The sequence below is a fragment of the Barbatula barbatula genome (genome assembly GCF_947034865.1).
Source record: "Barbatula barbatula genome assembly, chromosome: 8".
Taxonomy (NCBI): domain Eukaryota; kingdom Metazoa; phylum Chordata; class Actinopteri; order Cypriniformes; family Nemacheilidae; genus Barbatula; species Barbatula barbatula.
Genome location: NC_136771.1, coordinates 16,160,376 through 16,187,817, shown reverse-complemented (window position 1 = coordinate 16,187,817; position 27,442 = coordinate 16,160,376). Strand labels below are relative to the sequence as shown.

The 27,442-nt window shown below is 38.6% G+C and overlaps 2 protein-coding genes across 3 annotated transcripts in view; one reads left to right on the top strand and one right to left on the bottom strand.

Annotated features, from left to right (window-relative positions):
* cntln (centlein, centrosomal protein) overlaps nt 1–9,167 on the bottom strand; it is a 68,125-nt gene extending 58,958 nt beyond the window's left edge. Inside the window, exons 1-8 of one of the 2 annotated variants that reach the window (XM_079463464.1) lie at nt 8,878–9,167; nt 8,311–8,402; nt 5,686–5,774; nt 4,092–4,176; nt 1,946–2,080; nt 1,192–1,341; nt 312–445; nt 76–238 (exon numbers count right to left, since the gene is read on the bottom strand). In XM_079463464.1, coding sequence (XP_079319590.1) covers nt 76–238; nt 312–445; nt 1,192–1,341; nt 1,946–2,080; nt 4,092–4,176; nt 5,686–5,774; nt 8,311–8,391 — 837 coding nt within the window. In that variant the 5' untranslated portion in view covers nt 8,392–8,402; nt 8,878–9,167. The remainder of the gene's footprint in view (nt 1–75; nt 239–311; nt 446–1,191; nt 1,342–1,945; nt 2,081–4,091; nt 4,177–5,685; nt 5,775–8,310; nt 8,403–8,877) is intronic. The other variant, XM_079463465.1, reaches the window with a different exon arrangement.
* A 5,362-nt stretch (nt 9,168–14,529) lies between these two features.
* bnc2 (basonuclin zinc finger protein 2) overlaps nt 14,530–27,442 on the top strand; it is a 124,306-nt gene continuing 111,393 nt past the window's right edge. The window contains exon 1 of the mRNA XM_079462518.1: nt 14,530–14,557. Within this exon, the coding sequence (XP_079318644.1) occupies nt 14,555–14,557 (3 nt within the window). The 5' untranslated portion in view covers nt 14,530–14,554. The remainder of the gene's footprint in view (nt 14,558–27,442) is intronic.

The window sequence follows — 27,442 nt, the reverse complement described above, 5'->3', positions numbered from 1 at the left end:
AGGTTCACACCTCCTGGGGTTCCACCGTGACTTGTGAGGACATACGCCAAGATCATCTGGAAAAGTGACCTGTACCTTCTGGTACGAGACAGCATCTGCCGCCTGGGCCTCTTCTTGGCTGCGCAGAACTCTTTGCGTGTCCAGGTTAAGCCCCTCCAGCTGCTGAATAAGTTGGGCCTGTTCCCCTGCATGTTCGACGCTCTGTTTGTACAAACACTGCAGATCCTGCAGCTCCGGCCTGAACACATACAGTACTAATCACAGTCAACTCATACGATCGGGGCTTATGTTCAAAGCTCAGTCAGACTTACTTCAGTTGACAGAGCTGTTTTTCTTTGTCAGTGACTTTCTGTTCTACAGAGGAAAGCTGTAGGGACAATGCAGCCGAGCGACTCTGGGCCTCCAGCACTTCCTGTCTGCACTTGAACACTTCCTCCTCTAATTTCTGAAAGAGATAAAGAAAAACATAGCATCTCAAAGAAAGCGGAGCCATGACCTAATAAGAAACAAAAGAAAGACAACAGAGAGGGAGACGAGCAACTAAAGGACAAAGAGTGAGCTCCGACAGGAAGCCTATCAGCAGCATATCACAGGAGCTGAAGGAGATAATGAGAAGCAAACAGATGCCTAGCATCAAACGCTCAGGCCACGGAGAGCATGGGGCAGCCCTCATTAAAAACTAGCCGGCACAGACAGGGGCACGGAGAGAGAGAGAAAACACAGGAGGAAAGGGGACACAGTCTGAGCCCCACTACAGTCCAATTTAATTAAACTAGATAAGACTTTAAGGTGCACGCAGGCCTATCTCTGTCCTTGCGCATAGAAAGTGTCGAACACAAATTTGTATGTACAGGAAGAGGTGGGTTATCACTGAAGTGCTTCAGTGTCACTCAACCCGCGAGGCCCATTAAACAAACACGAACGAGACCCTACAGAACACAAACACAACGGTTTCGCCGTAGTGGCTCATTATAACCGGAGTCGCTAAGCACCGGGACACCTGGGAGGACAGATTCAGAGCCACATGCACATGTAAAACAGCTCTGGCGAGGGTTGCGCGGGGAACCCTCCGTGTTAAAGTCATTATTTCGCCCCCCCTAACACTTCCATCAATATTTAACACGTGTGCATTGTGAGACAAGTTCATTTACATGCATCCTCTTAGAAGGGAAAAAATGCAGTGAGAAGGACCTTGACTCTGGCACAGCTGACGGCCTCTTGGTCCCGCAACCTTTCCAGCTCTGCCTGTGAGGCCGAGCGCTGGGCGTCTAATTGCTGCCTTGCTTCCTGTAGGGCACGCCTGTCCTCCTTCTCGCTCTCCTCGGCCTGCTTCCTCACTTCCTGCCGGGGAAAAGAAAGACGGTCACAGTATCAAGATGAAAGAATGGGAGGTCAGGCAGGACCGCAGAGAGGCGGCTGGAGATTCGGAGCTCACCTGTGCTGCCAGGGCAAGCCCAAACCCACACAGGTAGCCCAGCGCAGGACGTTTCTTCAGCTCTAATGACAGCTCTAATGAGACCAGCTCCGCTATTAGTCCTGCCCGCCTGCCTTTGATGCCGATCTCTCGCTCCTTTTTCCCCCTTGCTATCCTTCCCTCCCTTTACTAAGAGAGACCCTGCGTAGACACTCCCTCCACAGATCTTCACTTTATCAATTAATCATGCCAGTCCCATCAGAAGGTAATTAAAGAGAAGTCACATCACATACACACACGTTCCTCTGCTCGGACATCATTAAGTATTTATCGGGAAAGTTAGCTGCTTTTCTGAACAGCTTCTGCTGTCCTTTGCCGATGCCACCCCGCAACCCCCACCCGACCCGGGATTTTGAGGCCTTAGGCGATTGCCTCCAGGGGCTTGTCAGGTTTTTTCCCTTTCCCTCTTTCCGGTGTCACAGGCACAGAGGCAGCACTTTAAAAGCGGTGCCAGTAGAAATTTGTCCAAACCTTAAGTTGTCGACTCTTATTCCCCAGTCTGTGCTGCAGAGCTGCCAGCTCCTTCTTCATTAGACAACACTCCTCCTCGCTGCCACGCAACCGCTGGACTTGGTTGTTTATCACCTGCTCTTGTGCCTTCACTTTCTGTTTAAAGAGCCACATGAGCGGTTAAGCAAGACAGCCGTTAGTCACAAGCAATCAGGGTTTAAGTGTGTTTACTGGCCTAGGCGCGATGTTACATTAATACTTTCATTATTGGGGCAGCTTTGATGCAGTCACGGGAACGTATGTCATGTGGCGGTTGTTTTTAGCTGTGTAGTTGAGTTTAGTTGTATTGCTAAATGCAAAAGGCATAATGCGTCCAATGAATTTAGCTGTAGTTTGAAATCAAGACACAGCCAGATACAATAAAACATACATGATGATTACTATACTGTATGTTCAGTGCAACACTGCGCAGACTTAAATGTTTTGGATAGTTCGACCAAAAATTTCAATTCTGTGTACTCATCCTGTATGAATTTTTTTCCAGAGAACACAAAAGAAGATGTTTTGAAGAACGTGGTTAATGGTGGTACTCCATTAACTTCTTTTGTATGGACACAAAACCAATTTCAGTAGGTACCACCGTGGTTCTTTTGTGTTCTGCAGAAGAAAAAAAGTCATATAGGTTTAAAATGACAAAATGATCCCTTTAAATTAAAACAAGCATTAAAATTAAAAATGTATTTCTTAGCGTTTGATTATTATTTTAACAATAATACATCTTTCTAGTTATGCCAAGCTCTGGAATATTTTGTGAGTGGGGGGCTTTCAAAATGGTTGTGGCCCCGAGTCCAAAAAAGTTGAGATCTGATGTTCTACAGCAAAGTTATCTACTTACATCTTTCAAAACTTGCTCCTGTCACTACACACTTCAGCCAGCTGGGTCGAGCGAACTCAACGCTGGCTACAGATATCTCGCAAATAACACTGAGCTGTGGGAGGCAATTAATTGCCATGTTGGAGGAAATCACTTGAATCTTTCCAGATAGAGGACTTACGTTCAGTCTGTGCACCATGCAAATGCAGGTTTTAATAGAGATTTATAACACAAGCGTAGCTCGAGTCAAAATGCTGATAATGAGGTAGGCAAGCACTGTTTTAACCCCAGTAGTTCTCAATTGGTAGGAAAAAAGGTTTGAAAAAAGTTAAGAGGTCTAGGACAGAGAGATTAGCATTAGAAATCCCCAGTGCAGTTCAAATATGAAAGCTAATTATGTTACAAAAATGGAAGAAGAGGGGTAATGGGGGGGAAGCTGGTTAAAGTTGGTGTGGAAATGCGGAGATGAGAAGAGGATTCAACAGACCATCACACGGCCAAGGAAGGGAAAGCAATTAATCACCATTTGGGTTCGTTTGGCGCAAAATTTGGATAAGGCAAATGCCAGTGGTCTTGAGTGGTACCGAGAATCCTGACTATGAATGAGATTCTAAAACACAACGGCGATATTCCACTACAAGGACACTAAAACTTACATTTAAACTTTAAAGCTATATATTTGTCAAGTTCCATGAACAAAGTCTTGAACCTCAAACAATTACAGAATCACTGTATTGAATGAATTTCCTCGCCCTCATGCTGTTAAAAAACCCATACGCCTTTCTTGGCTAGTTTTACAATAAAAGTCTATAACATGGAAAAAGGCATTCTTCGAAACATCATCTTTTGCGCTCTTAACAAGTCATGCATGAGCGTTAATAAACTAATGTTAGTGTGATGTCGGCTGACACCATTTCCCTGTCCTCTATGCATATCCAATAAAGCGACAAAAATAACACAGTTACATCTGTATATTGGGAAAAAGGATGGGTCTTGGAGTCCTGGCTGATCTTATTTACACAAATGAGGAGAACATGTGGACATGTTTGATGGACTCTCTGCTGGTGAAGAGACAGAGCAGCTAATGAAGCCAACGGACAGATGTTTCATTAAGGGGCATGATTAAAGGTGAATTAACAACACGGCTTCATCATTAGCTGTCATCCAAGTAGATCTATCAAGCAGTCAGAGATGCTCATTAAAAAAGGAGAAACGGCGGTTTAGCAGACCACATGCATCGCTACACGCCTGCTAGGCTCTAGTTTCCAGAGCCGTGTAAAGCTCGCCCGGTACCTGCTCCAGCTCTTGGATTCTGTAGTCTTTTGCTTGAAGAATCTCCAGAACTTTCCTGTCCTTGTTCTCAGCTTTCTGCTTCTCTCTAGTACAACACAGATTCAAGGAAAGAACAACGTTAGTGGCACGGGTCGCAGTAAAGGAATACAGAAGAGGGCAATGCAATCCACTGGCCTCGGTTAACCATTCACATTTCAAATATAAAATCTATTTGGTATGATGCAACTGCAGTACTCTGTTAGGAGATAAAACAGACTAGAAGCTGTGGGAGAAGAAACGGGCGAAATTGCCTTTCAACCACTAAGCGCGTTCCCCCGGCTTATACCACGGAAGGTCAACGGGGAATGATGGGATATAACTCTAGTCTCCAGGTATCAGTAATTATCGGCATATCAAAACAGAAACAGAATCACAGGGGAACGCAAACACTCCTTCCCTTACAGCATCTAGCCCTCTTTAGTGTGTGTTTGGGGGGGAAAAGACAAAAGAATCACAATTGGGGCAAGTTTGTTTGAACAGCCGCCACTCACCTGGGATCTCTCTTTCCCTGGTTCACTTTTTCAATCTCTTCCACCCTCTCTCATTCCATCTCTCCCTGAGGACATCTGACATGATACAGGGTCTCCTCAGAGTACACCACTGCCTTGAAGCTTGGCGATGTTAACCATATCCCAAGCCAAGCGTTCACTCGCTACCAGACCAGAATTCCCATAAGCCTGAGTGCTTCACAGAGTCAGCACAATTATCATGTCAATCTCCCGTGTGGCACTATACATATGCACATGCCCTCAGGTGCATGTTCCCAGTTCTTTGAGGAGAAGCACGTTTTGTTGGCTGTGCCTGCGGAGTGAGCTCGTGAGGGATACAGGAGTACGCAGCCTGGCTCTTTTATTTTCCGCCTGTTCTGGAGTCAGGGAAGACATTTTCTAAGCTTGCGGCTTTTGGTAGCGAAAAGAGATAAAGATATACACGGGCTTCTGGTAAGCTCTCCATATCTCTGACCTTTTATCTGGGTGAAAATACTAATTTCAGGCCAATTAAGTCCTTTAATATATAGCCAATTTAATACACTACCGTTACCAAACCTTTTCAGTCCTTTCTTCCCATGAAAAAAAAAGATTTTTTGTCATCATCTTGTCATCATAATGTTAACTTTTAAGTCTATGAATTTGAATTTGACCTCTTTTTTCCAACAGGTTCCCATGCCACTTTTGTAGCTCCCCACACGCTCTTTGAGGGTCATAAGTCATCTTAAATCTAGTGTTTATCCCTCAAAGAGAAGATTTTTTTCAGTGTTTAGATGAGAATGGAGGTAGGGAGTCTGTGCGGAGGATAAGAGGGTTTAGATCATCATCTGTGCTCGGGTCTCTCATAACAGTGTTCAACGGCGCAGTCACGGAACACACATCCCCGCAGAACCGCTCGCAAATCAGGGATTTCACGCAGAGGAAACAGTATTTATTTCAAGCCCGAGACTCAGACTAAAAGCGTAACGACTTTAACATAAATTAAAGCAATAGAACAGAAGAGTTGCTGTAATGTAGTTTAATATGGTTTGTCATTTTAAACTGAGTGATGTTGTATAGTGACCCACCTTTCCACTACAAGACTCACTGCTTGAGTGAGGTCTGGATTAGCCACTTGAAGCCGCTTCCAAAGTGACCACACAAACTCCTTGTCTGCCTGTTAGAAACAAATGCAACAACAAACGAATTAAATTGCTGCTTCTGAACGAGTTGCTGATATCGTGTGCCATTTATTTCACTTAGTATTTTTATTAGTTTCCTACATATGAGGAGCACATATTCAGCAGTGATTCTTCTTGATATTATGATTATTAAAAGTACAAAAAGTAAAACTTTTAAGCTGTGTTCACACCGAAAGTGAATTGAACTAGTTGTGAAAGCAAATAACATACAAAGTCATTGCAAAGACGCAAATTCGGACCGGGTGACACAAATGACGTGAAGGCTGTAAACGTGTTATTTTCACTTGACGTGTCTGGAAGCGCGATGACATTCCATCTATATCAAAATATGTACATACTAACTTTAGTTACTGTACAATGAACTAACATAAACAATTGTATTGACATTAACTAACATTAACCATGATTAATAAATGCTGAAAAACAATATTCCTTATTGTTAGTTGACGTTAGCTAATGCATTTACTAATATTAACAAAAATGAAGACTTATTGTAGTGTTAGCGATTCATGTTATGCCTAACAACACCCTTCAGCTAAGTGTTAAATATATTCATAATATGGCACAGCCTTGAGCGCATTTTTGCTTTTATAAAAGGGTTATCACATAATGAATATATTAAGAAATGCCTATTAACATTTTTGTAGGTAAAGTCATTAAATTTCATCCTGCCTACAAAAGATACAGTATAGTTCATGACACATAACCAACAAGAGATGCTAAGCCACACAAACAAAGATCAGCTACTATATGAGTGCTAAGCAGTGATACAAATAGTAGCTCAGTGAAGAAGTCATACGGTAAACAATCAGAATCCAGAAACAGAACTATCCATTTTATAAATATAAAATAAACCTGCGGAAGAAAATGTTACCAGCTTGGAATGTAACATTAGAAAGTTAAATAAAGATAGAAATAGAATTCAGATTATAACGTAATTTTAGAGGTAACATTACCTGAAAATCAGTCAAATAAATCCCACACTTACTGTCACTATACAAGAGGGTGTTCACATAAATGGACTTCTTTAGCTTATTCCTAATTGTATATTTGGTACCTTTCAGTATACTATTGGCAGTGGAAACCAAAACAAAACCCCAAACAGGTGTTAGGATTTCTCTATCAGTATGCATAAACCATTCCTGCAATCACAGAAGAAATAAAGAACGAGAGTGAATATGTGCTTAATAGTAGCCTAAAAGGACAGCGTAGAAGTGATGGCAGTGAGGCATGCCTGACACGCTTACAATTTCAAGTGTCTTTTAAAATGGCTTTCAACGATTTTTAGACTTCATTACATTTAATGAGAAACATCTAAAAACGACATTAAAAAAACAGAATTATAACAGATCAACTTAATATAAAATTATCTGTTAAATTATGTCCACATCATTATAAGATTAAAGTCATAAATCCCTGCAGAATCTGCTAGTGTCCAATTAGTACATGCATTTTAAACCCTATTCAAAAGTGTCTAATTAATTATTTACTAAATGGTGCAGGCAGACCTTGAAAGACCATAGGCTAAACATACAAAGTAGCAAGTACGAGAGAGTTTGTGTGCAAACAAACAGAAATAGAGTTCTCACTATCCTTAGACTTCATTGCATTTAATGACAAATTAAGAAGAGTTGTCCATCAAATAGATGGTCTCCTCGCTTGTGCTTAAACTCACTGCAAAGAAGATTGTGCATCTCGCGTAACAGGGATTATCTCATTGAAAGGCAAGTATTTGATGTGTCTTATTGGGCAGTCTTATTGATGAATTATTTATCTTATACAGTACACCATGAATGCCCACTGGATGAGTGTGTGATTTTAATCTTGCAATTTATACAAATATTAATAAAGTAAACTGACTCCATGGTAATTCTCAAGTCCACTACAAACATTTTGTAGATAATGGTTGCCGATGGACGAGGGCGCTATGCCTTTAACATAAATTCTATGTGATTCTTATACATACGTTCTCCTCATTAAAGGTAAAATGGGTCAAAGAAAATCAATGGGGATCTGCAGGCAACCAAAAACCTCACCATAAACACAAATGCTAGACAGGCTGTCATTATTATTTGGGGGTGAGAGTAACTATGTACTTATCTTAAAAGATGAAATGGTCATTCATGCTCTTCTCCGGGCCGTCACCAAGATCAATGCTGAGAATGTCACTTGTATGATACTGATTAAATGTTGGAGACACTACTGAAAATGCAGGCATTTGTTGTAAGGCACCACCTGGTGGGGCTTTAACAATATGCACGATGCCTAAGAGCTATAGGAGTTAGTATCAGCAGCAATGTAAGCGCGTATCAGATGGCAGTGGGATTGTCAAAAAAAAAGCAGACAGGAAATTATCTTTGAGCTTCTGATGTGCTTTGATAAAAGAAAAAAAGGTTGTTCTGTTAGTGGAAAAACTAAAGTTTAAAACTGCTACTATGGTCTGACAGTTATAAGCCTAGTGTCCTAAAGACCTCACAATAGTCAGAAGACACAGTACCCTAAAGAATCTACCTGGCATTGAGCAAGCTCCTCGGATAAACTCTTCACCTCTTCTTCAAGGAGTAAAACACGTTCATTGTCTTTGGAGTCCATTAGGCTGCTGACTGAAAACATAATACAGACATACAGTATCAAACACTGAGATCAATAGTTCTCGATGACAACAACTAAATTATTATTATTGTGTTAAAGAGAAATAATCACTTTAAGAAGTTAAAAACAAAGCTAAAACAAACAAACACAACAGCGCGCATGGGTGGTTTACGTGGACACGTCATAGACGTAACGACTTACTGTACATACTGTATATTCTATCCACTTCTCCTAAACCCACCGCTTAACCCAACAATCACAGAAAACTTTTGGCATTTGTATGCTTTTGTGCGATTTTCTTTATGAGGACACAGGAAGCGTGGTGTATGAAGACCATACAATAAAGTCAATATGCACATTTAAGTGTTAAGAAGTGCAAGCCGATATACACGCCACACATAACTTGCCTGTTAAACTTTTAATAACAATAATAATACAAATATTTGCAGATAAAGAGCTTATGAATGACACACAAAAACTACTCACTCGTGTGTTGTCTGACCTGCTGCGCGTCCTTAGATACCACTCAGTGTAAAGTTGATCTGATGATCTGCGATCTCGTTAAAAACCAGTCCGACATCTATCAGTATGCCTTTATCAGAGGAAAGCTAAGTAAAAGCTATACAAACAGAGCTCATTCAATAAAAAGACAACACTTTAGCCCATGAACTCTTTCAAATCATCGCGCCAGTTCCGCGTTTGACACATAGCTGTTTGCAGCACTTCACGACAGCAAGAACCACTTTACGACTTGTGTGTCTCTATGGACTCTCCATTCTATACAGTTACTTGAAAATGTATAAATAACAACGTTCCTAATCTTTTAATCTCTTTGATATAATGCATATGAACGTATTGGCATTTTCTGATGCATTCATACAAAATGACTTATTGTCCTGCACCTGCATCCCCACCTAAACCACCGCTTTGCATATCCTATTTGATTTATGCAGGGTAGGCTATACTTTTTTATAAATCTATTGGTAATTCAAAATCAGCATTAATTACAACACATGTGTTCAAATGTGTACAAATCACATTTGTGTATATATTTGCATGTGTGTATTATATAAATATGTATGTCAGCCCGAGGAGGGCCTTCCTAGCCCAGTCTTAGTGGCTCGAAAGGTTTCTCTCTCATCTGCATACTCTGACATCTTAGGGAGTTTTGTTACTGTCGCCTTTGGCTTGCTTACTGGGGATTTGAAGGCCATTATTCATTATAAGACTGCGTTAGGGAAACGTATATTTTGAAAGGTGCTATACAAATATATTCAGCTCATTTACTACAACGTTACTATGGTAGTTATAGTTTTACTGTCATGCCGTTAATTAAGTGAATCGTAATAAATCAATATACAGCAGGTGTGTCATTTTTTCAAAGAAACCTTTTTTGACAATGACAGTGTTGGTTACCCCATACGAGTAATAGCAATACACTGGTGGTATTGATGAATTCACAATGATTTGTACAACCCTTGTACTGTATTTTATGTTCATGAATCAAATTTAATTAAATATCAAATGTTTTCCATACTGATGGTCATTCTTTAAAGGCGTCAAGGGTGAAATGTTGCATAATGGTATGTAAACAAGTGTGCCTGTCCTGGTTGGCTAAATTCATATCATACTCAAAAGGGTAGATGATTAAAACCGCAGAAACAAGATTAGACAGATATAAAGGAGGTTTCAGGGGTGCAACAGACAGCAGGTCATCTGCTTTAGAGCTTGTGTGCTCTCTTGCTCCAGAAGAAGTCAATTGACTTAGCGTGATTAGGCTGTTCTTTGACCCGCAAGCAGTGCCTCTCATTAGGATGCTCATTTGAGCTGCGATTTCAGAGGCAGTAGACTGGCTGGTAATTTGCAACATCTGCCCCTTTTAGGAGCGCAGACACATGGCATTTATGCATCAACTTTTTCTTCTGTCTTGCTCAACAAAGCCCTTTGTTTACTGCTGATAGTTCCCAGTCATCCATTCCGAATGTGATTTTACATGCACTCTCTGGCACTAATATCAGTTTCCGTTTAACAGCGGCCAAACGTCACAAATGTAACACGCTCCATTTACAACCCCTAAGGCCTGTTAAAAGTTCAGATCAACAGACAACCAAGCAGAGGTTGTTAAATTATAGGAAAAAAATGCAGTTTTCCTCCTGGTTATCAATTTAATTTAATTCTGGACATAACCTTCAAAACCGGGAATAAGAAATAACACAAACAGAATTTTTTTAGACAATTGACAACATATGTGGGCCTAGGTTACATTTTTTTAACTTTTTCAGTCAATTCATTTAGCTTACAGTATATTCCACTTTTATTTACAATGCCCAATTTCTTGCCATACGCGTACATGTATATTTTATTTAATAACTTCATCAATCATATAAAATCATACTGCTGAAGCACAAGTAGTCCTGCATTATATTACGGTACCATTTACATTTTTAACTGGGAATTTTTGTAGTTGAGTCTATAACAATTTTACTGTATAGTACTGTATGTAAGTTATACATTTCAAACTGGGCACAATTATTACATACTAATAATGTCACAAAAGGATTTACTTATTAATTGTAATTAGAAAATCATAAATAAAGATCTATTCCTTAAATGCGCCATTAATAGTTGGAAGGGTCTTTGTATGCTATATGATATATATATATATATATATACAGTATATGAGATCGTTGTTTAGAATTTTTCATCTAAAATTATTCCATTCAGCCTAATTGTTAATCTCCTTTCAGTGCCCTCTAAAAAACAGAGATGTATTCACAGCAAATCACAGTAGCATACCGTGCTAAAAAATCAGGAATACCTTGGTTGACTGAGTAGGCAGAGCACGGAAAGTATCTCACCACAGAGGATTGGGAAAGCACCGGTTCTCCGCCTGCAATCTGAGGTAGGAGGACTGTCATCTGGTGAGTGTTTAGAGATTCCTTTGATAAAGAGGGGGGAAAAACTGCCATACTTTATAATATACAAAATATGTACATGACACCCGCTTAGTAGACATGCTCCGACTGAGAACTAGGTGTTGTCACTTTGGAATGGAAATGAGAGTCATTTTAAAGAGGAGTACAACATGTAAATCCCCAGAGATGCTACTAAAATGTATGTCTCTCGGGAGAATAACATTAAAACAGAAACGAGCTATCCACCTTATCTATATACTGTATATACACCGAAGCTATATTTTAGAATTTTAAGTAATTCCTTGTAAATCTATTGTATAAGGCAAGTTGCACAATTCATGCGCATACAGACCTTTCATAACATAGCTGTGAGAGTGAAACATTCATACTCTTCCATGACTTTCAACCTACAAAGTTGCATCCATGTCAGGGCAAGTGTCTCTAGACTTCCCCATCGGCAAACATATCATCACGCGCCCATCCGTTTGCATGCAATACACCCGAAGCTCCCACAGAATCCTCCACATCCCGGGACAGGCTTGACTGTTCAGCATTTGTCCCCCGTGCCCGAGTCTCTGGCTCCATCTGATGACCTTCTAACTGTCCTTAGCAGGCAGTGGGTTTGGATAATGAGGGGATTGATAAGAGGGCTCTCTTCCTGTAGGCGATGGGGGGAAAGGGGGAGCCAGCGGGGTGGAGGGAGCGATGCTTACCCCATATGTCTGTGTTGAACTGTGGGAAAGAGGAGTGGAGCGATTCCCCAACAGGCTGTATCAGATTTCCCCTGAGAGGATCCTACTGCTCAAATAAAGTAAGCCCCTGGCAAACACGAAGAACCGTTTCACTCCTTTGTTGTTGTTTATGCTTCAAAACGTCTGCGCACGAGGTGTCGTTGGCTTTTTCCATTTGAAAGTATGACATCAAGGCTAGCTAATAAATACATATTACATTCTACGTAACTGTGAATCAATATTCCGGCTAAGGTGCGTAAAGTTTACACAAGAGAAGATCTCTTCAGTATTTGTGAATGGACTGGTGGACGGTGACGATAGAGCAAAGCCGATGTGATCCCCTCCCTCAAGTCAGCAAACATCATCAGCTTGACATTTTCCTCTATGCCCGCAAACAGGAAATACGTGTGACATTTATTGAACAGACACACAGTCTATGACAGCTTATGGCTATCCCGAAGGACCTCGACCTGTAGAAGGTTCAATAGCTCATCATCAACTGCCCTTTGAGTAATTAGACAATTGTTAGGGGCCCTTTCACTATCTGACATAAACCAATACTTATACTCAGCTACCACAGGTGGCTTTGCAGTTGATTTCGGGTGCTCTCAAAGAGGAAGCTGCTTTAATGTCATATTTTTCTCAAGCAAATAAAGGAGCCAAGCTATACTGAATTCATGACTCTTGGAAGTCAACTCTTAGAGCACGGCATGCCACTTGATGACGTTTAATTGACTAAATGATTCTCATTTCATGCTCTCTAATCAAAAGATTAGCATCAAAAGAGTAGTTTAATATGATTTTTAAAAATTCAATCGAAAGACAATTTAGCGCGGAGAGCAGAGGCACATCTACAAGCTAGAAGCTGACATCAAACACAGAATTACTCGTTTTTCTCACCTCATGTTGAGGAACTTCAGCTTCGATCCCAGGGGATTGCACATAGTCAGAAAGAAATGTATAGTGCGATGCAATGTAAGTCGCTTTGGTCAACCACGTGACTAATGTATCCTTATCTTGAAAACGCTTAAAATGTCTTTTTTTCTGTTCTGTTGCTTAATTTCAGGGTGAAATGTACAGTAATATCTCATTTAATTAGTGATTTAAGCTGTCTAACTACCAGACATATGGTATTTACTCTGCCATGGCCTTGCACATTAGATGAATATGCATATCCAGGGAGTGTGTAGCTTGTTACCCCAGAACGAATTCTACACAAGTTTAATCCCTGATCTATTATTTACCTCTTGACCAAACATGTGAGTGGGGCTCGTAGGCACTCAGCTTGATCAAAATGACTGCCTTGGGATTTAGGGGCTTCTCTTGGTCCAAAGGAGAAGCCTGTCATTTGCTTTCCCTCAGTCTACACTCTTGAGAATCAAGCACTGCGTGTACTGTAGAGGGGGAAATACAACTCCATAATTAATTTATGATGGCTCTGTTCAGACAGTCTAGGGACGCGAGTTAAAATATAAAAAAATGTAAAAAATACGCGTTCTCAAACTAATTCGCAAAAACTTGTGTGCGCCTTTAAGGGGAAATGAAATGGTCTTGGTTGGTGAATTTGAAAGATGCATCACGAACAACCTATAGAAACGTACTTACTGATTTACGCAGCATGAAAAATGATGTTCTGTCCGGTGACAGTCAAGTAGCCTATGTGACATTCAGTTACTTAAATTGGCTTTACAACTGTTGAACTGGTAGGTTAAACTGTGAATGACACTGGCTGCCCAAACTACACTGATTTGAAAACGTATCATTATTTTCCTTCTTCTCCATTTAATACTGTAGTTTTGCACTGTATAGAGTTTTAGGTTTTCATACACATTAAAGGTAGAAACTTACATAAGAGAATATACTACCATCTATACCAGCATATACTTGAGGAAAAGATACTAGCAAATTTACTAGAAGACAATAAATGAACAGCTATATTAGAAGATTCACAAGATGAAATTATGCTACAGAACCACTACCCTACACTATAATATATTAGCCCACCATGTTCCGTTCAATGTAATGCAGCAGTCAGGGAGAGCTGACTATGCAGAAGAAATAGCCGGGATTGAGTAAGACAGTGAGTTTTCTCTTCCCGGACAGCCAGAGATTTACCCCGGTGCTTCAAACTACCCACCCACTTCAGTCCCGTTTCAGTCCCGCTGGAGTAGCTTAAACGAGCGGATCTGAAGCCGCAGAACCAGCGCTTGGCTTCTGGATCCACCGAAGCTGCTTATATTTCAGCCAACGGGCTTCTTTCGCCTACAGAGCCATGCTACAGTACATGCGATTGACGGGAGCGTAAAACTGACTCCGGTTTTATCACTGATTCTTTATCGTCTTAACGATAACGGACTGTTATCATTATCGATTACGATCTGAGAACCCAAAACACTAAGTTTTGAGTGAGTTAAGAGAGATTTGCGTAAAGAAGAAGAGAGAAAAGAGGAGAGAGTCCCCCCACATGAGGGCGAAATCTGACTGAACTTCATTCTGCCATTCACACAATATGAAGAAATGGTGAGTAGGCTATATGACCGATCAACACATCAGCACTTCACGATAACTGTTAATAATAACATTAGCGATCATAAGTGCATTGGATAACGATGAATATATCATTAAATCACAATGACAAACATGTCATGAAACTTTGATAGAGTTGATTCAGATTTATGTGCATTTCCCTAAACTACTTATGCGTTTTAGCCTACTTGTTTATTGATGACTTATGAAAGTTATTCGAATGCGTTAGGATTAGAAACATCCCGACATCCTGAGCATGTTGGCAAACTAACGTTAAAGATATCGCTTTACCTGAGGATTGCTATCATCTGACCGTAGTACAGTACGCCTTTAATGTGTGCACTGTTAAAGTAACTTTAGCAAAAAGGTGATAATAGATAGACACTAAAATAAAGCAAACGTATGCATACTGTAGTTTCGTAATGCTGTCTACAAACTCTCTCTACATTATTTCCAGCTTATATTCTTTTTTATAAATATATATATATGTTTATAAGTCAAAAGTGCATTTTTCGAGTGACAAAAAAAAACACACTGTCAAAACCCTTAAAACCACGTAAGGTTGGAATATTTTTATGAATTTTAAAATTCCATTATCATCATGTTTTTGCTGTTTCGTCGTAAATACAATTATACCACACCAGGTCAACTGCACAATATAAGTATTTTAACCAGAATGGTAGGGTGTTTTCAGAGGATGGGTGTTTTTTAATACATTTCAGCTTTTGAAAGGTGTCACATTTTACTGGACAAGTTATTACCTGTATATGAAATTGTGTAAATGTAAACTATGTTTTTTTTTCTTGGCCAAAACAATAGCTTTAGATATTGAGGTAATTTTGAGATTTTGTATAGTTCATGTTGTATGTATATTCTTATTTTGTATATGTTTTCATTAATTGTTCTGTGATTCATGATGTTTTTTTAGTTTTCCATGTTCCTTTGTGACAACTTACCCCATCCAGCGTGACAACACGTTTTTCCACAAAACAATATATTTTCTTAGACAAAAGACACTTTAAGGTGACTATTGAGAAAAGTAGGAATATTTCAGAAACATAAAGAAATATTGTTTCTATAACAAATGTATAAATCGGAGACATATGTATATATACATACAGTAAATTAGGGTCAAATAATAAAAATGTTCTTTTAAAATAGCATTAACAGTTACCTGTTCGATAAAATCACTTCACCCAAGTGTTATGACTTTAAATTCTTGATTATTGAATGAGTCCTCAATATTTTTTACAAAAACCTTGATTTTCAGCTGTATGGTTTTAAATGGTAAAAATTGACATTTTAAATGTATATTTTATAAATTTGTGTAGCACTGAATAATTAAGAAAATCATCACTTGCTGGGAAAACGGGTATAGTGTGTGTTTAACTCTGCAGCAGATAGAAAAATAGATTTACAAGGGCAGGTAAATATTATTGATTTTTATTTGCAAGGAATGCAGAAACACTGTCAGGATATCGCTGAATGTACAGTACCATTTTACAGTTTGCTTCTCTGCTGAAGCCTTTGTAAGGTTTGGTGCTTTACATCACATTTTGTCCTAATCTCTGCCGTTGTCTGTGATGGGCCACAGTTGTTCATGTGCTGCAGTCAAGAATGCCAATTTGCATTCCAAGAGTGTCATTTGATGACTTTTATCTGCACGGTTCCCTGGACTTGTCTGGACACTTAACATTTCATCTGCTCCATGTCAAGAGTCAAACGCAGTTATGTCCTCTTTCTCTATCTCTATCTTTTTCTCTCTCTCCGTCTTTCTCTTTGTCTTTCACACTCTCATCTTCTTGCTGCTTAGAAAAAAAGACCAGAGGTTCAGTCAGGGGAAAGTGAGAGGGCAGGAGTGTTAGAAAAATGAGAGGGTGTGTGTGTGTAAGAGAGAGGGAGGTAAAATGAAGAGGTGCTTTCATGTTGCAGACGCAGTCTAAGGCTGTACTTGTCAGCGGTGCTGGTGTGTTTCTCCAGGGGCCCTGGCAGAGTAAGAGGGTGGATGATGGTTAGACGGTTCAATAAGCGCACGGACAGGTAGACCTAGTGACATCCCCTGGAGACATTGTCTTAATGAAGAGCAGGTCCACTTAGCCCTGTGTTCTCTGACCCTCTGCCTCCCCTACACACACACACACACACACACTGCTCATTTGATCTCACAGCTCTCCTGAGTGAGTTGGTGGCAGTTGTAAAACTGTCAGAACTTTTGAGTAGAATTGTTAGAGTACTTATAAAAAGTGCCTGCAATTATAATTTTCTATTATTATTATTAGTCGTCGTCAGTAAATAAAAAGGCTTGTGTAATCTATAAAAAAAACATATCCACATCAGTAGACATCATCATGGGTTGAGAATGGCTGGGTGGGTTATTACAAATGGTAGGTCATAACACCTGCAAAACATAGAGCAGTGCAAAACACTCTTCCTACTTTAGGGGAGAGACAGCTGAGAAATTCTTGTCTCCGCTGTCCAGCTGTGGATTATGTAAGGAACATTGTGACACTGATACTTTTCTTCAAGCAAATCAGAATCATATCGAAAACAATATACTTTCAGAAGATGGTAATCACGTTTCCCAAAGAATAGACAAATTGAAAACACACACAGACATATATGGATTATGGCAGCAATGGCATTAAAGTAATAAGACTTTGCTGCTTATTTCTTATTTAAGTCTTAAAATAAGATCCCAGTCATTCACACATTTTGCGGTGAACATCATACTGCATGGAAAATGAAATAAATGTTGTTTCTGCTGTCGCAATTTTATTTTCAGGTTGGTGGTTTTGTCGTGGTTTGTAACAGAATAGTGCAAATGCATACCATCGTTGTTCGAAAGCATACACTAAATTGAAAATGTGAACATTTCTACAAAAGTACATTTATTTTCTTACGCCGTGTCAGACTTTCTTGTATTGCTGTTTTATTGGTACTATTTTGTTGCTGGATCGCAGTATTTTGATGCTGTACACAGAAATGCTTAAGTATGTCAACTGCTGCGGCTAGATTGATGACTTACGGAAATGATAGTTTAAGGGTAACCTCTGCACCTCTAAAGAACTAAGACAATAATTCACTTTATTTGGTCGAGTGAACCGAGCTGGGCTGGGGATGTTGTGGATTTGCAGGCAAGCTCAAAACAGAAGCATTGCAGTAACTAAAGTACCCAGTGGGGAGGTGTACGGTGATTGTGTGTGATTTATATTGTATATGGAGGTAGTATATAGTAAGCTATTACACCATATTGTGCCATACAGAGTGTGCTGGATACAGAGATTACCATGGGTTTTTCAGCAATGCATTCGTTTCTTAATAAAAAAGGACAGGGATAGACCTGTTTGAGGACTCAGAATTGATTGTGAATAGAGAACGCATTGTCTTTGGTCCACTGCTGAGATCTCTGAAAAGGTTTAATTCAAATGTGTGACTTCTGATTTAGGGATTGAAATGATAGAAGTTTTATTCTGGATTAATGTGTGGATTTAGATTTTTAATTTTCTCACTCCGTTTTGCTGGGTCTCCAATTATTGATCTACACACGTCCATACGAAGGTAGAGAATAAAGAGAAATATAGAATAAACATAAAAAGTCTGATTTTGTTTTATTCACCTTATGACTTGCACATTTCCAGATTTCTGGGATTAGTTCCCGTTATATTATTAATTTTAGTTTGCTGCCTTAAATATATAAGCCATTTTAACAGTAAGGAATTCTTTCTTTTCAAGAACATTTCGTAATATATGTTTGTGAAAAAGCGCTGTTTTTCTTCTTGCTTTGAGCTAATATATCTTTAATAGGTAACATGTAACTAAATAATATATTCTAGTATTTTTGTGTCAGTGTGCTTGGCTTTAGGCATGTTTATGTCTACATGTGTGCCTTTAGGTGTGTGTGCAGAGAGGAGGACAGTGCGGCTTTTGAGCCGACAGAAATGCTGCTTCTCAGAGAGCTCTTTCATGTGACTGTAGCATTCCACTAATGCAGTCACAGCAGCATGCACAAGACGAGACATGCGTCCCATCCACCCTCTGCCGTCACTTTTCTGGCTCTCTTTCTCTTACTGTGACCTTAACATTTATCAAAGAACCCTGTGCAAAATTCCTCTCAGCATCTGTGAACTGGACAGAGCCAACATGCTCAAAGTCTCTTGCACAAACCTAGGTTTGTTTGACTATATTTGTGAGGACATCTCATTGCTGTCTGGTGAATATTTGATCCCACCCCTGTTTTTAACTCTTAACCCTCATATGATCCTGTTAGATCCACAGTTAAAGATGATTGGGCTTATTTATAACTTTTAATAATGAAGTTGAACATGTTTACCTTTTGTTTTCGAATATAGGCAAACCTTCACACATACAAACAAGGCGTTTGAGGAATAAATGCCAACCTGCATGAGCAAGCAAACGTCCCACCAATTAAACGCTTGTTTCAGCACATCATGTCCTTTGCATCATTTAAAAAAGTAGGTTGTGCGTACTTCAATATTAGAATATTTCATGCTTTCTAGCTCATGTCACTTTGATTCATTTCCTCAATGTTCTGTGCAGCACCTCTGTCCAAGATTGAGGGAACAGTAACAAAACAGCCCCACTGTCACCATTATTAGATTCCTGTTTCTTTACCCGGCAACCTCATATTAAAAGAGAGGGAGAGGTGAGGGGAATGAGGCGTGATTGAGTTTGCTGAGTGTGTCAAGGACATACGCCACATGTTGATAGCGCCCAAGACTCAGTGTGAGAGCGACACAGGGAGGGAGAAGAGTTGTCTGGCCAGATGACAATTCCACTGGAGAAGTTTACTGCTAACACAAACAGTTAGTGTAGGAATTCTGTATTAAATAGGTGCCTAAATAAAGATCTACATCTTAGTTTCACTGGAAGTGCCTTGTTTTATATGATCAAAAATGCTCAAACCAGGGCTAACTGATATTAGGACATTATAAATACAAGAGCGTGGTGCAATTTAGTGTTCAATAATGAGTTTTTAAGCATTTGAGGCCCAAATACCTTTTTTTGTTTAAAAACATATTACATATGTAAAATGTAAACAATTTACAGTTTAAAACATGCATTTATTGTTTTACATAATTTAACTATATAAATCTGCTTTGTACCTTATAATTTATAAATTAACACCATATTAAAGGTGGTTAACTCCCTTAAAAAATCTTTTCTTTTGACAGTTGGCAATAGTTTTAGACGGATACTGTACACACTCATTGTAACACATATGACGTTAAAACAATAATGATATTAAATGTGACACAAACACTGTAATCTACATTATCGGTAAAAAAGCTTTTATTTAAATGAAATATCATGAAACATAATAGTTTACTTTAATACCATTTAAGGTTTAATACCTTAACCTTTGTAATACCATTTTACTTAAAACCAATGACTTGACAGTATTTTACATAAAATGTTCATGTTATGTCTTATTTAATCTACAGTTTCTGTTAAGGTTCTTCGTGAAGGTTATTTTTAGTTTACCTTCTATCTAAAAATTAAAATGATAACACGTAAAATTATAATAAAGCTTATTTGCGGTATTCTTTGGAATATTATACTAATAAAAGTCTACAAAGTCATATTCAGACAATTGCAATAAAATACTTACAGTGATTATGTATTGTAGATACCAAAAATGTAATATTTAGCTATGCCCCACATAATTCTTTTTTCAGGCTTCCACAACTCGGTTATCACTTTTTTTACATCTATCTCATTCTGCTTTAATTGTTGTACACAAATCATAATGTAACATGCATTTCAATGTTTTATTTCAATGTCTAACCATCCTGCCTGTTAAATTGCATAAAAATACTTCAAACTCAAACAATAGTAACATGAGATGCAGGCCCTGTTCTGTACCCAGTTCATTAAATGTAGCAGTAGTCTTCTAACCTCAACCGTTGAAAAAGAGTACATTTCAGTGAAGAATTCACAAGCTTTAAAGTATCTTTTTGTTTCAGAAAAACATGCCTTGGATTTTAGTTTTTCTTTCTCATATTTCTCACTAGCAAAATTGTTGTGACGACAATTTTTTTATGGGGGTCTGTTCTCATTTACATCAGCTTTATAGCCTTAATACTAGAGCAGAGTAACAGCCGACATCAGTAACTGATGATATAACCCTCTAACAGCTCATTAAAGCCGTCGTAATGACATTCCTTCTAAAGGAATATGAGGAGAACAATTCTGGATCTTTAAACAGGACACTGCAAAGCTTCATGAAGATCTGAATAAAAACTAAGAATTAGGGGAAATATGTTTGTTCATGTTCCTACACAGACATCCCAAACTGTTTGAAGGGACCCAAAAATAAAAATTCTGTCATGAATTACTCATTCTCTAGTTGTTTCAAACTTGTATGCATGTATTTGTTCGGTTGAACACAAAGAAAGATATTTGGAAGAATGTTAGCAACTGACATTTTTGGGGCATCGTTGACTACCGTAGAAGAAAACATTAAAATGGTAGTCAACGGTGCCCTGGAACTTTTTGCTTTATATATACCAACAATTAGTTTTCCTACTATGGTAGTCAATGATCTCTCAGAATCTCAGTTTCTAGCATTCGTCCAAATATCTATCTTTGTGTTCAACAGAACAAACACATACAGGTTTGGAACACATTGAGGGTGAGTAAATCATGAGAGGAGTAAAGTCATCTCCTTTAGTTTTTATGTCAAAATTCTAAGTCTTTCAACCAAATGTCGAAAAAAAGTGCATTTACGTGCAGAAGAAAAGCAGAAATGGACATGTAAGGTGTTTACATGATCTTAAATGTCATTGTGTTAACGTCTTAAGATTTAAGAGTGCATGCAAACATGTTTAATGTTTCATAAAGGAGGTTCAAAAGATTTTCTTGCAATTCAAACTACAGTCAAATCTACTGTCTTACAGAGAAAGCCTCTGGGATAAATGCAATAAAGAGACGTTCCTTTATTAGGTCTTTTCTCTCGACTCTCTCTTTCTCGAGCATCTCAACATCACCAGAAACAAACGCACAGCTCTGGCACTAGTGAAGACCCTCAAAATGTTTCTCGGTATGAGGCACTTTTTTAATTTCTTTATAGATATATAACTTTGTGCTATAGTGAAGTGTTGGCTGCTAATCGATAGTCTGTTATTGGGTTTGTGGTTTTGGTCAAATATCTCTCTTGGTTGTGCCTCAGGTGAGGGGCAGCAGACTAATAAAGCATGTTGTGTCTCAGGGGCAGAAGCAGGGATGAGTATGGATTAGTCAGTGTACCCTTCCTGTGAACATACAGTACAGCTCAAATCTGAAGCGCTCTCTCTATCTCTGTATGGAAGGCTTTATTCAAGTCCTAATGGAGCAAAGAGTCAGCACATGTCAAATAGAGATGAAGGAGGCCTGCAGAAATGCTCTCCTGCCTGTGTGTTTGTCCTTGGTTTAGTCAGATTGCCTGTGGCCGATTCTGTGTGGCTGATGTCTGGGGACGGTTATGAAAGGAGCCATTCTATTTGGTATCTCGGAGCTTAAAGATTAGGACACCCAACGACGCTTTGGTAACATTTATAGAGTATTTAAAGATCACCTATTGTAAAGACCTAACAATAGATATGTATTTTGTGAATGTTTACGTACAAAACGTATTTGACTCTTGGCATTGTAATATGTGGTTTTTTTATCTGTATTCTCCCTTTAAATGGACACGTAAATATGCTCAAAATCCCTCCTGTAACAGCTTGGTGAGATAAAGATGGAAGGGAAAGTGAGACAGAAAGAGTGCCACTTGCAAACCAAGCTGTTATTACAGACTAGTCCACCCTCTCATAGATACTCATAATTAGATACTTCCAGAGACCTAATCATTTTACCATGTAACACAAAGTAACTTGAGTAACTTTCCTCAGCACGAGCATGATCTTTATTTACTGCCGACGTGAGCCAGCAGTCTCTGTTTCTATAACACTCTAATGGAAGGGTTGGTTAGTACAGTAGCTCAACAGGTGACACCATTTATGATTTCCCTATTCAGTGTTGTCGTCTGAGCAAGTCCCGTGTTCGTGTTTTCACATGTAAATGCCACTGTCTACCACTCCAGCGCTTTAGGCCTTTTTTATGAGCCCATGACATTTTAAACTGCTTTTCTTGACACACAGAAAACACATGGAAGCGCTGCTCAATTCCTTCTTTTTTGGTTTAGGGATCTCAAATTAATTTCTGAAGAAGATATTTTGAAGAAAGTTGGAAACCGAACAGCCCCCGCAATCATTTACTTCCAATAGACCAAGAACACAAAACTAATGCAAGTGAATGGGTGCCATTCTTCAAAATATCTTGTCATACAGGTTAGAAATTGATGGTGAGTAAATAATAACATACTTCTTTCATTTTTGGGTGAACTATCACTTTAGATTAACCTCTCAGAACATGTTAAAGAGAAAGTTCCCCCAAAAGTGACAATAGAAGATATTTCAAAGAACAACATTGACTTCCACACTATGGATACATTGACTTCCATATTATGGAACATTTCTTTTGCGTTCCACAGAAGCGAGTAAGACATACAGGATTTGAATGACTTACGTGACAGAAATGTGATTTTTGGTCAAATATTTTATTTAAGAACATGTTGGTATGTCATTGTTGTTTCTTTCATCCGCAACGTTTTTCTGAGGTTTTAGTTGAAGTAGTTCAGGAGTTACCCCATCTCTCACATCAAAGCTTCCCTCACCTTCCTTCCACCCATAGTCGAGGTAGCCCATTAACACAGTTGGTCCAAGCACTGTAGTACCTACTATAGAAAGATAACATTAGGCCATGGGTTTGCCTAAAAGTCAATGGACTACAAACTGCACAGTGTGAGAAGGAAATCTTTGTGTATCGTAGAATATCTAAATTCATGAGAGGTGCTGCAGCTTGGCTTTTGAATTGTTTTGCTGGTCTAGTCTGTTACCCAGAGGAAGCTTGACTAGGGCAGAGTTCTTCACTAGGCACTAAGACTTTCCATGTTCTCTTTCATTTCACTATAGATGCAACTTTGTAGCTCAGGGGCCATCAGCTCTGGAGAGAACATTAAATCAGTGCTGGTCGTCCTGCTCCTTTGCACACAGGTCATTGTGCCCTCAAGCAGTGATGCAACCTGGCACACGGTACAAAAATACAAATTCCACAGCACACAAAATGGGATGCCACAAATGAACAGTATTTCATCCTTACATGAAGCCTCAGAAACCAAAATGTCACAATAATCCAATATTCACAGGGGCACAGAACAACATTAGCTGTTTTCAGTAGGGCTTGCAGACTTCATTCAGGTGGCAAAACACAAGCTATTAGTCGTAATTATATAACGTCACTTGGATGTTCGAAGTGCCAGAAACAGGCTTACAATATTATAAAGCTTATTGAGGCAAATGTAATTGACTGTTAAAAGCAACAATTCAGATTCAGTGCTTCACAGAATTCAACCCAATATTTGTCTTCATGTCCCAGCTAATGACCTCCTTTGTGAATGCATACACGACAAGAGAAGTGGAGACCCAGCCTATAAAACTTGACACAGTACACAGCTTCCTTACAGTCCAGGGAGAGGTAATTTCAAACTAAGTGGACACCTGAGAGATGACATTTCATGTGAAACATGCAGTATCCATCAATATACTATGGTTTCACAAATGTACCAGGCTAAAATGAGCGTATGACCGCTGTCTGTGATTTGGCACCATGAAGGCTGCTATGTAAATGTGTTTATGATTCCCTGGGGTAGAGCTGACTCAGTTTGACTCTGTGAATAGGTTGCATAGGATGAGTCTATTTAATTTTCCCGTCACCCCCAGACTTCCTTTCCAGCCTCTAACAGCTTTGCAGTCATGTGACTTGGTGTGCACTCTGTCTCATGGGCAAGCCAGGGAATTGTACAGTTAGGATTTCTGAACACACTCACATTATAATCAGCGTAAGGCTTACTTTAGCGCCTAATCCTTAAGTGAATAAGCTAAGCTTTAATTAGGCTAATCAGTGGTATAATTAGCTCCAATTACATTTTATTGGCCAGATAACAACACATCTTTAAATGGGCTAAAACAGCATGGCAAACATTGTGCGTTACATGATAATGCAGTGGCATCTTCATAATATCGACAACCTTACTCTCTCTCTCTTAAAGTGGGAATTGCTAGCATGGTTTTTAGCATATTTACAATATAGAGTGCTACAGGGAAGATGTATTTTTAAAGGCAAAACCCAAATGTTATCATCACACAGGTTTTTTCCATAGAGAACTGCAAAAAACACGTCTTTACACTTACTCGTATTGTCTACGAAGATCATTTTCACAAACGAACACAACATTTGTTCTTTTTAAGCCTTAATCTAAACGCCAGGAATAAAAGCTAACATGATGCTATGAACAGACTACACCACTGCTGCTTGATATCAACATCACCACCACCAATCATCCGACAACTCTTTCAAAACATGTGTTTCCTGGTAAGTTAATGATAATACTAAAACGTTTTTAGAGATTTGTGCCCATGTTGCATTATTTGTCCAATTTATATTTGAGATTACATCTAACGTCCACAACAATGCAGCTTTTAACAACTTGTCAGCAACCGCCGTTTTTAAGAGACGATAACGCTTTTGTTTGTCATGCATTAAAACAAACAAAAAATGCTAACCATACAAAATACTGTACGTAATCCCTGCGTTACTCTATTACAAATGCATTCAGCAAAGCATTTATATATATAGATAGTGTATATATCAGAGGAGTTTAAAAAGAAGTTTAAAGGTCACACTGAAACTAAAATGCTTATTGCTTAGTTATAAAATGCAATTTAACAAAGTGTACACATGCTCTCTAGCTTTCTTCCTCTCTCTCGCTCTGTGTATGCTCAAAACCTGCAACAGTTCAAAGTGTTTTTTTTTTCTCTGAAACCATACCTTTTTGTCAGTTTGCAGCGATGCTGTCAAGCTTGTGGACCAGGTTTGTGCTTGAGTTTACCCTGAATCACCTTGACAATCAGAAGGTTCACTCATGTGCCATGGCTTGACAGCGTGTCAGCAGTTTGGTCACTTAGTTCATTAAACCTTGCGGGATGTGCACTGGTGCATTGAGGGTGAACCCAATCCCGGTCTTGACAGCAAGATAGTGGGCCTCCAACTTCTGAGTGTTTCTGGAGGATTCGGGAAGTACAAACTGATTTTGCCTTTGCTCACTGCTTATAGACACCATTTAAAATGGAGCCCTTATAAGTGATTGATTGAAACACTCCTAATAGACAGAAACTTTGTTAACAGTCACCGCACGTTTTACTAGTGGTGTAGTGGTGACTGTAGGGATGTGCTAACTGTGAAACCCCACACACCCATATATACATACAGTATATGTGTGGCAAAAAAATATAATATGTTATACATATATGGTAGTTTTGCATACTGTTGATAACCCTTAACTGGCCTGGAGAAATCAGAGAAACAGATTATAGAGAAATCACAGGTTCTTGCTGGCATTGTCTAGTCCTACTAGACTAAAATGGAACATAGGAACAAATTAAAACACATATTAATGATTCATTATTGTTTGTTTTTTCTATACCTAGAAATGACTAGCAATAATATATTTTAAATGTACAATAAATGATAAAGTATTAAACAAACTAATACACTAACATGTTAAATGGTTTGTTAAAGTTATCAACCAACCAGGTAATATTATTATATTGTTTAAAAGTGTTACTTTAAATATTAATATATAGATGTACAATATTTACACAGTGTGAGCAGCAGCATCCCTTACACTTCCAGTTTTCTGACCAATATGTGACCCCATCTCAAACAGGAAATATGATTGTTTGAAAAAAATTGAACTTTAGTGAATTAAAATTAAAACCATCCTGTGGCATATTGCCACTGTTTAATGCACTTATATGAATCTCAAAGGGGTAATATAATATCTGAATTTCAGCCATTTATAAGAAGATATTTGAAAGACCATTGGTTACCAAACAGCATTGGCCCATTTTTAGGCTATTTTACAAAACAGAAACAATCCAACAACACAACATAACATTTCTCAAAAATCTATTTTTTTGTCTTCCACAGAAGAAAAACGTAATATACAGGTTTTGCATTATTGTTGTCTGGTAGCAAAAACTAACAGTGGTGGGTTATGATGCATTTATACTGCGTATTCTTTTTACAGACCCAATGTTTAGACAAAAATATTTTTTTGTTATATAAACCAATACTCTTTACATTAATATCTCGCCAAGGAAGGCATTTTGACTTAATGTGTACACTGGACTGTTCAGGCATGCATCTGGCACTGCGGCAAGTTGTGGGAGAGCTCTTTAAAGTGAACACGAGCTTGCACATAGAAAAATCCCCCTGGTAGGATGACGAAATGATCAATTGCAGCACTTTTAAAAAGTGTTGGGTTAAATGCCAACTCACCCACATTGTTTCGGAAGCCTTGGTTACATACCCTTACTTATTTTTAGGCGGCCATATATAAAAATCCTTAGAAAAATAAGTAAGAATGTGGCAAATGGGTATGCCTTGTTTACACAGGACACATAATGCATTGCAAAGACCTCAGTAAAAACTTTTTGTTCAGTTTGTTGGACAGAAACCCAAAAAAGTTATTTATAGGCCTGAGTGTTTTTTTTTGCAAGAGTACTAGTTTATCAATTTTATTTAACATGTTTATCATTGTGTTCTTTTGGCTAAGGTGCGCTGTAAAAAAATATAAACAGTTATTTTCCGGCAACTGGGGCTTGGTAGAAAGAATTACATGGTTTCATAACATTTGCATTTTATTTCTGTAATTTTTTTTTAACCGCATTTAAAAAATAATGTAAGAATAATTTGCTGCATGAAGTGTAAAAAGTG